The following is a 12,383-nucleotide window of genomic DNA, read 5'->3' as shown; positions in this document are numbered from 1 at the left end:
TTATCTTCTCTATTTGGGATGTCTCACCTTGTTGAATAGAGTGTAATGAATGTCTGTGGCTTAAACTCTTAAGGTAAAACTGATTTTGCCTAGTTTTGTTATAGCAAGTAAACAGCCACTTCTGAAAAAAATTAGCTATGACCTGCTGCAGGTATACAAACTTGTTGGAATGGAACGTTTAAGTGTGAATTGGATGAATGGTTCTCTGGGAAAACCAGTGCAAGTACTGCAGTGTAAGCTATTTCTACTGGGAGCAACAGTGAATGCTTACTTAGGTGCGTTACCTTTATTTCTTAGATAGTGAAGAAAATTATGTAGAGTGTGCTATGCAAGCTTTGTCATGCAGCTAAATATAAGTTCTGAGCAAAGCTAAATGCTGTCACTATAGATTGCTTATGTGTTGGTTGTGCATTTAGGTTTTTTTTTCTCCTCATGCAGAGGGGGATGGCTAACGAATTGTTTAATTTGCAAAATGCTTGAAGTTTATGAAGGGTAGTGCTTACTGTGCATCAGGTATCTGAGACGAAAGTAGGGTGCTGAACATTGTAATTAGTATCCTTCAGTCCAACTGAAAAGCTTGAAAAAGCTTCATGTTGGAACTTGCATTTTGTTTAATGCATTTCAAGTTGCTATTTTATTTCTACTGCCACTCCTGAAAGATGTAGTCTGTGACCTGGGAAGAATATTGACCCAGCCACTCAAGGACTGTTAGTGCAGCCTGCTGTGCTTAGTTCATTGAATTATACTGTATAGATTCACAAATGTTTTGTAAAATTAGGTTGTCAGAAGTTTGAATATATTTTCTCTTTGGTTGAGCATAGGGTAAAAGCATCTTTAACATTGTGTCTATGAAGAAGCACATGTTGTACAGACATAATTTAAATGTAAACATGTATTTGAATATATTCTTTTGTCATTTGTTTTGCTTCTCTGAGTAAGGGTACTTTTCTAAGTTGAGATGTAAGATATGATAAGACTTAACTGATGTAGGAAGCTTCATGTCCTCATGTGATACCCAAGGATGCTGTTTGGTACATGTAACATCTAATTCTCAGCTTTACCTCTGCCAATAGAATTTTCCTCTTTCCTTACTCTAAACCGTATTTGGAGCACTTATAACACAGTAAATACTGAGGTTTGTGTAAAGGTATTCCAAGGTTTTCTGCAGTGTGTATTTGATACACACATATGTCAATTTATCTTGGTTCAGGGTGGAAAGCGGTGTGTGGGAGTGATGTGTTTGTTTGCTTTGTCTCTCCTAACGAGGTAGCCATTTCAGTGCAAACGCTGCTGGATCACTGCTGGCAAGAAACTTAGCAATCCTCTTAGGATTCATTGATATTCTTGCACGTTAGTTTATAAGATGAACAGAAGTTACCTATTTGATTTGCTTATGTTAATTCTAGGATGCAAAGTCTTGTTTCCCTATGTGAGTGCTAATTTAGGAGCCATGACCATGGAGGTTAAATTTCAGGTACCAGCTGTTACTGCTTCAGGAAGGAAATGCAAAACTCTCTCTGTTCATTATGATTATTGAAAATGCATCCTAGAACTGTGTAACATCATTGGGAACTTGTGACCAGTTAAATTAATACACAGGGGTTTTTCCCCATTCTTCCTATGATGTCAGACAATTTTACTTGTTATTTCAAGAAAACAACTGCAGGAATTATTTTATCCTGAATAGACATAGTTTGCATTTGAAATTTCAAACTTCTTTGTAGAGGTTCCTAAAGCATGTGCTCGAAAAAAAAACAGGTGCTTTGAGATAATTTGTCCAGGTTTTAATTTATTTGTTTAAGGGCTTGGATGGAGGTTGACTTTGACAGCTGGTTTATTATCTTCCTATTTTACAGCTTCTCCTGTCATCGTGTGTAGCTGCATTTAGATTGACTAACCCAGGTGTGCTTCAGGACAGAAGAGACATGAAAACAAAATCTGAATTTGTGGCTTGAACTGGGGATCAGATTCTTGGAATTAGTCATTTTAGACATTATCTTCATGTCTTTCTTTATTTCATGATTTCTGTTCTGTAGAAGTTACACTGCATTGAAGTAAAAGGCCAAATTTGCATAGTCATAAAGTATGTAGTCTAAACATCTTTTCAGGCAAAGGTGCATTCCTATTAACTAAGAGCCCATGAGGCACTATAATTGAGTTATCAGTACTGACAGTTAATTATCTGGTCAGTCTCATGTAACTTGTTTTCTTTAGGTAAACATGCAACTGTTAGCTTTCGTACTGATTTTTTGCATTGTTTCACGTTCTCCTCTCCCTTCTGCATTTTATATACTGAGGTACCACTTCATTCTTAACTAAGCTGCAGAAAGCTTCAACATGCAGTCTGCAGTTATGACTGCTTGGATAGTTAAATGAAGTACAAACTGTCTTATAAAACTTGTGTACTAATTGCTGTCACCCTGTCACTGTAGTAGAGAGAAGTCTGTTCTTCCTGAATTAAAATAGCATAATTTTCAAACGTTAAAAAATGATTCTTCTCAGTCCAGGATGTTTGCACAGCGGTTAAATAACTGTGAACCTCAGTTTCAGTCCTTTTGCAAGTATTTTTATGTTGAAGAATTTCTAGAAAACAGATGTATTTTAGATAGAAAATTATTTAATTGTTATTCTTTTCTCCTTACTTTCTCGCTGTTATTACTAAGTCTGTATTTCAGGGATCTCAATTTCTCAGTGTCCATGACTAGCTTATGTTATTCAGATAGCAAAATAAACCTGCTGTCACAGCCAGGTGCCTGGATTGCCCAGGAGGGTGTTGGCTGTGCTATGTGCTGGAGCTCAGGAGTTGTGATTGGTCTTTACCTCTTCAAGTTGCTTGAGTCCATCATGAGAGCCCTTAATATTAAGGAGAAACAACAATAATAAAACCCTGCATTCTTCCCCTTGGTTTCAACACAGAGACATTACTGTGTAGTTAGAGCCACTCTGTGCCATATGGGCTGTCAGAGTAATGCAAGCATTGCACATGATGTGTAGAGCCAAAAGGCTTTCTGAGCTTTACAGAAACCATGGAACAGCAAGACAGCTTCTGGATTGAAGTATTTTCATATCACAAAATTACTCTTGTCACTGGCACCCTTACCAGCTTTTCTTTGTGAAAGACAAACAAACCAGTGAGTACTTGCCTTCTCACCCACTCTGCTCAGATCAGAACCGATGATGGGAAAGCACAGAGCAGAGAAGCTGGCACTGCTCCCAGTGCATCTGCTTAGTAGATAAAGAAGACTTTTAGAGTTCTCAGTCCGCTTGTTTCACTTTTGCCTTTGATTCACCTCATGGCATGTATTAAAGTATTTATATATTTTTTTCTTTGGGGGTGTTTTTGAGGGTTAAAATCTATGGGGTTTGCTTTCAAAAATTTGTCTCAACAAAGATGGACTATCAGTCTGAACTTTGAATTTCTTACTTAATTGCCAGTTTGAATCATACCATAAACACTATTTAAAGATTTTGTTTCTCATATTTCTTTTCCACATCCTTGACCCTGACTGGTAAGCTGGACATTTGTGTTTGCCTTGGCAAGCTCCAAGCTGCTCATCTAGGGCAGGATGAAAACTCTTTTTTCCTTTCGTAAACAAACTGTTCCTTCAGTATTTTCCATAAGGATTTACACCACCATTTTGCAACGCTTCTAGGAATTGAAAAAATCCTGCCATTGAGTTTTCATTTTATGGTTTGTAGCACTGCAGAAAAATATTTGAGCAATTGCTATCTGGGGTTGGATTTGAAGAGCTTTTTTTTTCAGAATATTTTCAAATTCCAGAAACATTACATTTTGTCCTGAAGAGTTTTATTAAAATCACAGTTAATTTTTTTCTGTTAACTATTCAGCCTTGCTGTGTTGAACTCTGAATTTTTTAGAAGGATTTGGAAGAGATTGAAGGAATATCTACCTATTGGTGGCAGATTTTGCTGGCAGAGGTGAACCTTTCTGTTCGGGTGATCAGAACCAAGTAGTTCAGAGCCAGATCTAGCTCAAAGCTGTGTATCCATGTTCTTCCTGATCACAAGCTACTACAAGCCTTGCCAAGTGGAAGGAGAGTCTTTGCCATAAACTAAACCTTCAAATGATCATAAAAAGCCATCAGTTATAGTCAACAGTCCATAAATGCTATTTACTTTTAAATAAAACTACTGATGTTATAAAGACATATTAGAAGTGCATTTGAATTCCAAAAACTAAAATTACACTTCCTTTTTTGTTGCAGATCTGGGACATGAGTGATGATGAAACAGTCTGAAAATCAGCTGAATAAGATGGAAGATGACCTACTTTGAACTGCATTGCTGCCTTTTATCTGTTATTCAACAAGTTAATGATTGCTTACCCATTCTGACTGCAACAAATATGAACAACTGTAAACCACATACTGGCATGAATATCTTCACTATAAAAGCAGTCTGTTCTGGATATTTCTCCATATTTTCATTTCTATTATGTAAATAACTAAAGTAATGTGGTTATGTTTAAATCTTATTACTTTTTTCCCATTCTCTTAATAAGACATATATAAAATTTGCTGCTTAAGTAAACTTTAGTATTTCATTTGTTCCATTTATTTTATTTTGCTTGTTAGGAGACATGTCTAAGCAGCATGTCTAAATGTTTTTTTTTCTTCATCTTTCCAACCCTTGTGCACCTTTAGTTAGAGTTCATTATTAAGAAAACATTCTCCTGTTGGGAATTAAACTGCATCTTTACAGTGGAGCAGGAGTATGTAAAAACCTACACATGCAGTATATATCATTGCTTGCTCTTTCAAAGCAGATATTCATAATACAACTGATTCCCATTTCTTTATTATAGTATAATTGTTCTTACCTCTGTCAGTGGAGAAGTATTCTCTGTAAAGATCTCATAATTTCATTCTGTGGAAGAAATGTGGTTTGACTTATATTTACACAGGAAAGACAAAAATGGGTCTGTATTGTCCTTACACTCTGCTGAAGTTTAGAGAATGCTCTATTACATAGTAAAAATTATTTTGAGGATGAATCATTGACTCGTTAAAAACTTGTAGTTAAATGTATTACTAAAATAAGAAATTGATTTTCTAAATGTGCCCTTCTTGGTTGCTGTCATATACTACCTTAAAGATGTTAAACACTAATTCTGATTTTCATTTTGACTGGAGTTTAAGTATTTCAATTTCAGAAATGGCTTCACATGTTATGGCTGATCACAAACAATACTGTGAGAATCTTTGGTGGGTTCTCAAGGATTTGTGAAAATGGATTTGTGAAATATCAGAGTAACATGCTAAAAAGCTGAGAGCAAATGTATTGTTTTTTATCTTGTAATAGGATTAAGAAGTACATTTTAAATTCATCTTAAGGCTTCATATTGTGGAGACTATGGACTATCTTGCTCAGAAAAAAAGGCAGATTTGCCTTATGATGAAGTCTTTATTTCTAGTATTCGTTATGAAAATTAGTTGACCAACTAGTCAATACAATTAATTGAATTTGCTTTAGTTCCTTCTTTAGCATAAGCTCTGAATATCTGGTGCAGATAATTTCGCAGCTTCTCTCTTAGGCCACATCAGAGGATGTTCTATCAGGTGAAATTCATCTTAAAAGCAAGGATATCTGCAGATCCTGTATTCCCATAATAAAAGAAGACTCACTGAAACATGTTAAGGTTAGCATTAGTTACTATTTGTATTTCTTTTTGTTGTCACTAAAGTAGCTTTAAACTTTAATTTCCTGTTTAGCTAACTTCATTGATAAATATATATATATATATCTGAATTAAATGTATTTTTTGATAGGAAACTAATCTTCTGGTGGTTAGGTAATGATCAATGATATAGATAGCACGCGATATACATTTTTAAGTAGTTTATTAACATACAGAATGACTTATGAGCTGTAATGATTTGCATTCTGTAGTTCTACTGAAATAATGTGTCAGTACTGGGGTACTTTAAAGGGAAAGATCTGCTTTTTTATCTTTTTGGATTGTTGAGTGTAGAGTGTAAAAGTCTTCCGCAGTTTTTGATTATCTGAAACTTTAAAACTAGACATCTTTCTAAAAATCTGATAAACATTAATTGTTATTTTAAATAGCTGAAACCTTGATTACCCTGTTAAAGTTACTTTCACTTTAAAGATGCAGTGTATCTATTTAATTGCAGCAGTATGTAACATCTAAGGGTTTGGAACTCAGGGTTAATATGATGCTTCCTTACCTCTCTAATTTCAGTAACATACAGTTCTAAGGCTGAGCTGCTTGCTGTACATGTGCTTCCCAGATGTCTCTGATGTTCTGAAGCACTTCAGTGTGTCTCAGAATAACTTCCGTTGTCTAACTTTGTTTTCTTCCTCCTCATGGAACAAAATTGTTCTTATTTTGCTTTTATTCAATTTCTAGGCATTAATTGAGTGAGAAATCATAAGAACAAATTGAAATGAAATGCTATTAATGTTGCCATTACTGTTCAAATTCAAATACCATTATCAGATAAGCACATTTATTTACTGGCCTGTAGGTACTTAACAGAAGGTTTTTGGCACTGCCCTTTCAACTGCAGATACTGATGTTTAATTGAAGTTAAACTTCAACCTTTCTTCATGAAGGAGGTAGGAACTGTGTTTGTGCTGCTGTGACCTCCTAGGCAGTGACGAAAAGCCCAGAGTCATCATTTTCTTCTATAACCCAACATCTACCATGGCCCCTCAGGAATAAGCCATATCCATTGGGAAGAGGAAGCATGCAAACTGAGGAACTTGGTCTTTATTTCTAAAACATCTAACAGAAATGTAGTGACATGATATGGCAGTGTTGGTGGGACAACATCCCATAGAAGGGGCCACTATGGCAGGTAGATTTATATCTAGAAAGCCATTTAATCTCAATGGAGAGCTGGTAACATCACTGTCTTGTTTCATTGTTATAAAAACTCATGGAATATTTCCATACTGTATTTCTCCTGCATCATCTTTTCAGTGTGTGCTGGCTGAAGACTGGAATTTGTCACGGACTAACACTACATTCATGAAAGTGAGGAACTTGGTTCTTTCTTTGAATCTCTTATTTGCTTTCACAATGTGTTCTTAAGTCCTCCTTAACTACGTTGTAGCCTGTCAATCTGGAATAAATTTCACTTAGGGCATGCCCTTTATATTAGATGTAAATTGCTAGTAAACTTTTATCCAGTAGGTGGTTTGGCCAGTGTGAGAATCTGCTCCATAGAGCATGGGATATTTTGAATCTGAAACCTTCAGTGTTGGGTTCTGAAAGGGAGAAAGGGTACAAGTGTGTAAATGACACTTAGACCCATGAGGAAAGATTCATGCTGACCCAGATTGTTTGGTATAAAAAATCAAGGAATGGAACCATAGGATTTTTATTCCTAGAAAGCTGATGACTCCCAAGAACTAAAGGAGAATTCTGCTTCAGTAGAGATCAACAGCATAAAATGTACTTTTGCACATCAAATAAAAATCTAGTAATTGCTCCAGCCCTTGTACCCATTGAGCTTCAGTCTGGAAAAAAAATTCCCTTCCTTGTGCTCTCTATGGTTTTGGTATTACGTCCTTGGAGAACTCCAGTGAGATGGACTGAAATTTCATTTTTGTCATCTGTCACCTTTGATACTACTGTTCCACTGCCTGTATGATGTTCTCTTGTGTAGGATGTGGCTACATACCTTAAATACATGCAATAGAAGTCATAGCAAAGCTGAATATTTTTTCCACGTATAAATGGTTTATTTTAGTTTCTCACTTGTCATTTGTGATTTTTCTCCTTTTAATTTATCATGGTCATAGAAAACTCTTACTGAGAGCTTTTGTGTCTCTGAACTTTTTACTACGCCATTATTTAGTATTCTCTGATTTAGAGTCATATTATAGCACTTCTGTTTCTTCCTCTTACTGTATGTATGTTAAATATTCTGATCGGAGTTGCTAATACCTGGTTCTCCATTGCATTGCTCAGGGTTATTTGACTAAAGGATTCACCCAGTTCCCAACTCTTCTTTGACTTTTCTTCCTGTTTTTCAAAACAGATTAAAAAAAAAAAAAGTCAGATAGCAGAGAAGTGACTGAAAGTAGATTTTGGTTTCCAGGATTCCCATTAATGTCAACTATGTGTGAAAAGATCACTAAGATTCTGATACCAGTCAGCTTTGCCTTTTTCTTACAGCACCAATAAGAACCATGACTGAATCCATAAGGATATTTGTATATAGCTTCTTTTCAGAGTATGACCACATCTAAAGAGTTCAAGGAGAATCCTATTTCACTTCCTATGGGAACAGTAAGGATAGCTGACATTCTTTCAAAACTGAATATATTGCAATCTAACACATAATCAAACTTTTTTTGTTGTTCTTCCAGTTGAAGGTATCTCTATTCAGCACTGCAAGTCCAGCCATTTCTCTGGTGCAGTGCAAACAGCCACTCTCGTGTTGTCCATTGGTTCAGCGTTGGCATTACAAGTACACAAAATCTGAAAAGAACATGAACAGCTGGATGGTAGGATTTTCTCTTACTACTTTTCCAGATTTTTTCACTTGATCTTTTAGGGTGTTTTTTTTTTTCTTTGTTGTTAGTTTGCTTCCTTGCTTGTTTATTTTTAAGTAATAATGCAATACTTGCTATACTTATACTTATATTCCTTTATATATATATGCATATATATATAATTGTCTTCAGTCCAGATATTGTGCTCGTCTTGCATAGCCTACCAAAATTACTTCTCTCATTGGGCAATTGAGTGCACCTTTTTTCTTTTAGAGAACCTGGATTAACAGTTGTATATGACAGAAATGCCACCCTAGAAGGACTTCATACTGTTACAGTCTAACAGTGTGTAAATTTCTAATCTATGAAAAACCTGCCTTCCCTGTTCCATTTCAATTCCAGTTCTCTTAACCTTAAGGCTCCCAGGATTTTCTCCAGAGCTCTAACAGTGTTTAATAGTGTGGCACCATATAGGTAACACTATGGGTTTGAATTTAGCGTAGACATTAGTTCTCTAATATCACTTCAGCTGTCAGTATTTTAAAGTTTTTTTTCTTATTTGTGCAGCACTTGTCAGCATTTTAAATTAAACAAACAAACAAAAACACAATTTAATGACAAAGAATGTTTTCAGTCTCATTTTACTTTTACTGATACCCTTTGGTCCAGTACTACTGACAGCAGTGACTTTTCACAGTGACCAGTTATGGAGGAATGGAGGGGCAGCAGGTCTTCGTGCTTTGGAAGAACAGCAATTATCAGTTTACACAGAGGGTTTACCAGTTCCTACTTTTTTCTGATTTTTTTTTCTCTTTTAATAAGTTCTCACTGTAAAATGCAGAGAAATTGAACATACGTATTTGGAAAAGAGTAGCTATCATTTTTGTTCTTAGTTATACCAGAACAAAATAAGTAATCTGTTGCTCCGACCCATTGTTCTGTCAAAAGGTATTTGTCATGCAGTGTTAACCAAAACGGGCTGCGGCTTGGCCTAATTTGTAGCCACTTTACTCTTAAGTGCAGTAGCTGAAATTCAGCGGTCTGTATTCTTCCACCAGTCAGTGACTGGTATTTTCTGCAGGTTGTAGTGATTTCTTCTGAATGAGTCACTTGAAAATTATATTAACCTGGACAAGGAAATTAACTCAGCAGAAGGAAAACTTAAGCTGCTCCCAGAAGAATTAATAGCAATACACTGAAGCAGCAGTGTTGCTGAGTACCTTAAGGTATTCTCTATCTTAGAGCAGCAAACTTTTTATCTCACCTCCCAATTCAGGTGATGTCTTTCTGGGATAAGGGTAAGGATGAGTACTCTAACCATCTATGATTTCAAGTACTGATTGTTGCCGCCCAGTAACTGACAACACAGCCTTTGCCAATTGCAACTTCACTGTAGTATTTTTTCACATCTCATGGAATTATTGTGGACATTCTTTGACAAGACTGTCAGAGCTCCCAACAGCTGTTTGTCTGAACTTCAGATAGGAATAGCGTGTTTTACTCTGTTTAGCCAGGCCAGGCCTCACCTGCAGTTGTACCTTCTTGCAGTCACTTCCTTCAACTTGGGAATAAAAAGGGGCCATCAGGAGTTCCAAAAAAGACGTGCTGTTTCCTGGCTGGCAGGGAGTACACACTGTGTTAGTGTTTGGCATAGCAGTCTAAAAGGCCATTCTTGAATTGACATTGTTATAAGATGTTGATATGAAATACAATGGACTTTCCTCTGTAACTGAAAGTCACATGCATATAGTGTTTTACTGCTGCAAATAAAAAGTATCATTTTTTTAAAATCATTCTTTTGAATTTCCCTCCTTTCCCATGCAGTTACTTTCTGCTCACAAACTGTTTGGCAATGGAATGCTTCAACAGCCTTGGAGCATCCAATAATTCAGTCTTGTTTGCTTTTCAGCACGAGGATACTTGATTTTTGTATGAGCTCACCAAAATAATTCTTTTTTTTTTTTAATTATTATTAGTGAAGTGATAGTACCCACTACATAAAAAATACAAAACAGGAGGCATTATTCTTTCTCGCAGAGGAGGCCACTAATGTTTTCCTCACTTGCTCTTTTGGTGCAGTGTTTGTACTCTCTTAAAAACTTTCAGTTTGGCATCCCTGCCAAGATCAGGCAGTGCAGAAGGAGTTTGGTGCATTTGAAATGAAAACTGGCTTCTCATTTCTGGAATAATTTTACTTTCTAAATCAAACCAGTGTGGGCTAAAACTGTGTGGGGAAACGCTGCTAAAATTGTTTCCACGTCATGTCAGTATGGACCTGGAAGAACTGCTAGGGCAGTGAAGGTTCCAAGTCTTGCCTGCCTACTCTGAGTGTCTTTGGACACCTGCTTTTTGACAGCCAGTAAAATGCTGTCTTCTTGCCCCATCCTCCCAACCCCCTTCAACTATCTCCTCCCCAGCCTAATCTTCCCCTCATGGGTAGCTGAGGGTGTGGATGGACAAGCAAATTAATTTCTACTGACAGATTTCTTTCAAATTTGTGTGAGAGTGAAAGGAAAACTGTAAAGCGGTTGTGATTTTGCTAGAGGGTTCTGCTTTGTCTTTAAATGTCTCTGTTTTCATTTCATGCTTGAAAGTCTGACTTTCGTACAGTATTTCTGTAGGTGTTGCCACTTCCTCAGGAACCTGTGACTCAGGCAGTGTATAAAAGAGATGACATCACTGGCAACTTTTGTTTGAATTGCCTCTTTCCTAAATAGGGACTGTTGTTTTTTTTTTTTTTCTTTTAATACTTGCATCATTATTTTCTGCTTTGTTTTGTTTCTTTGAGAGAGGAAGGGGAAATGAGGGGTTTTTATTATCTACAAGTAACCAAGTGAATGTGCTTTATCCTTTTGAATCATTGAAATCAACAGTGCTGATGTTTACTTAAAACAGGAGATTAGCATTTTATGAATGAAATCATTGTTATTATGTGTTAGCAGAGCTTCTGTTGGTATAAGGCATTCTTAATTCGCTGCTGATGTGTTGAGAGAGAGAGGAGGGGGAAACGGGAAAAGCCTGAGCATAATTTTCCATTATTATTTTGGAAGTAATGTAAACAAAAGAAATGTGTTTCCATGCTATTTGTTAAGCTTCAGTTTTAAGCAGATCTCCCTCGCTGCTAGCTCAGAGCTAGTGTGAACACTACAGAAGATTCTCGGGGTGTTTCGGCGTTTCCTTCCCTGTAACTGATATTTTTCAGTAATGCCACTCTATAAATATTTAGTTAAAATGGAAAGACCTGGAGAAAAATTTACTTCTTAGCAGAGTGTCTCCAAAGCAGGAAGGTTATATCAGGCATGGTACGGGGAAACCTGCAGCAGCTGTGTTTCTTCTTTGGACAAAACTCCCAATGACGTCACTTCAGGAGTTGGCTGTTAAACCATGAAGAGTAATGTTAGGAATTATTGTCATCAGAGGAATGTGAAAAGTTGGATGTCTGTCTAGATCATTTATTCATAGTGCTGTGGGACAGGCTATAAAAGTGTTGCATTTATTTATTATTGTCATGCACAAAGGATCACTGTCCTTTTGTTTAAATAGCAACAGCTTACATTAACTGAGTACTGCAGAGTCCGTTTGGCTATGCTTTGATTTTATCAGTTCTTACCAAGTAGACAGGCACTTCGTGGTTGCACCTTAAGGGAGAACTGAAACAAGGTCCATGTATTCAGGGAGGTTGAGTTAGTGACTACCGTAAGTTATGTTTTTTCTTCTGATTATGTGAGTTCATGTCAAACTTTGGCACAATTAAGAACCATGTGTGTAAAGGAGAATTATATCAATAAAACTGTTCTAAGTTTTTTAATGACTGCTCTGTCACTTTTGCTCTTTCTTGTGTAGACGTGCAGAAAAAATTGTTTACCAGAGCAAACATGTTTTGTGTAGCGATTCAA

The 12,383-nt window shown here is 36.4% G+C and overlaps 1 protein-coding gene across 2 annotated transcripts in view; it reads left to right on the top strand.

Annotated features, from left to right (window-relative positions):
* ATG7 (autophagy related 7) overlaps positions 1–4,807 on the top strand; it is an 82,790-nt gene extending 77,983 nt beyond the window's left edge. For both annotated transcript variants that reach the window (XM_065749646.1, XM_065749645.1), the window contains one exon: positions 4,227–4,807. In XM_065749646.1, the coding sequence (XP_065605718.1) occupies positions 4,227–4,259 (33 nt within the window). In that variant the 3' untranslated portion in view covers positions 4,260–4,807. The remainder of the gene's footprint in view (positions 1–4,226) is intronic.
* The last annotated feature ends 7,576 nt before the right edge of the window (positions 4,808–12,383 follow it).

This window comes from Cyrtonyx montezumae, unplaced genomic scaffold, assembly GCF_038088225.1.
Source record: "Cyrtonyx montezumae isolate F1298 unplaced genomic scaffold, pur_monq_1.0 scaffold_6, whole genome shotgun sequence".
Taxonomy (NCBI): domain Eukaryota; kingdom Metazoa; phylum Chordata; class Aves; order Galliformes; family Odontophoridae; genus Cyrtonyx; species Cyrtonyx montezumae.
Note: the sequence above shows the minus strand (reverse complement) of the source record. Positions and strands in the feature narration are given on the sequence as shown.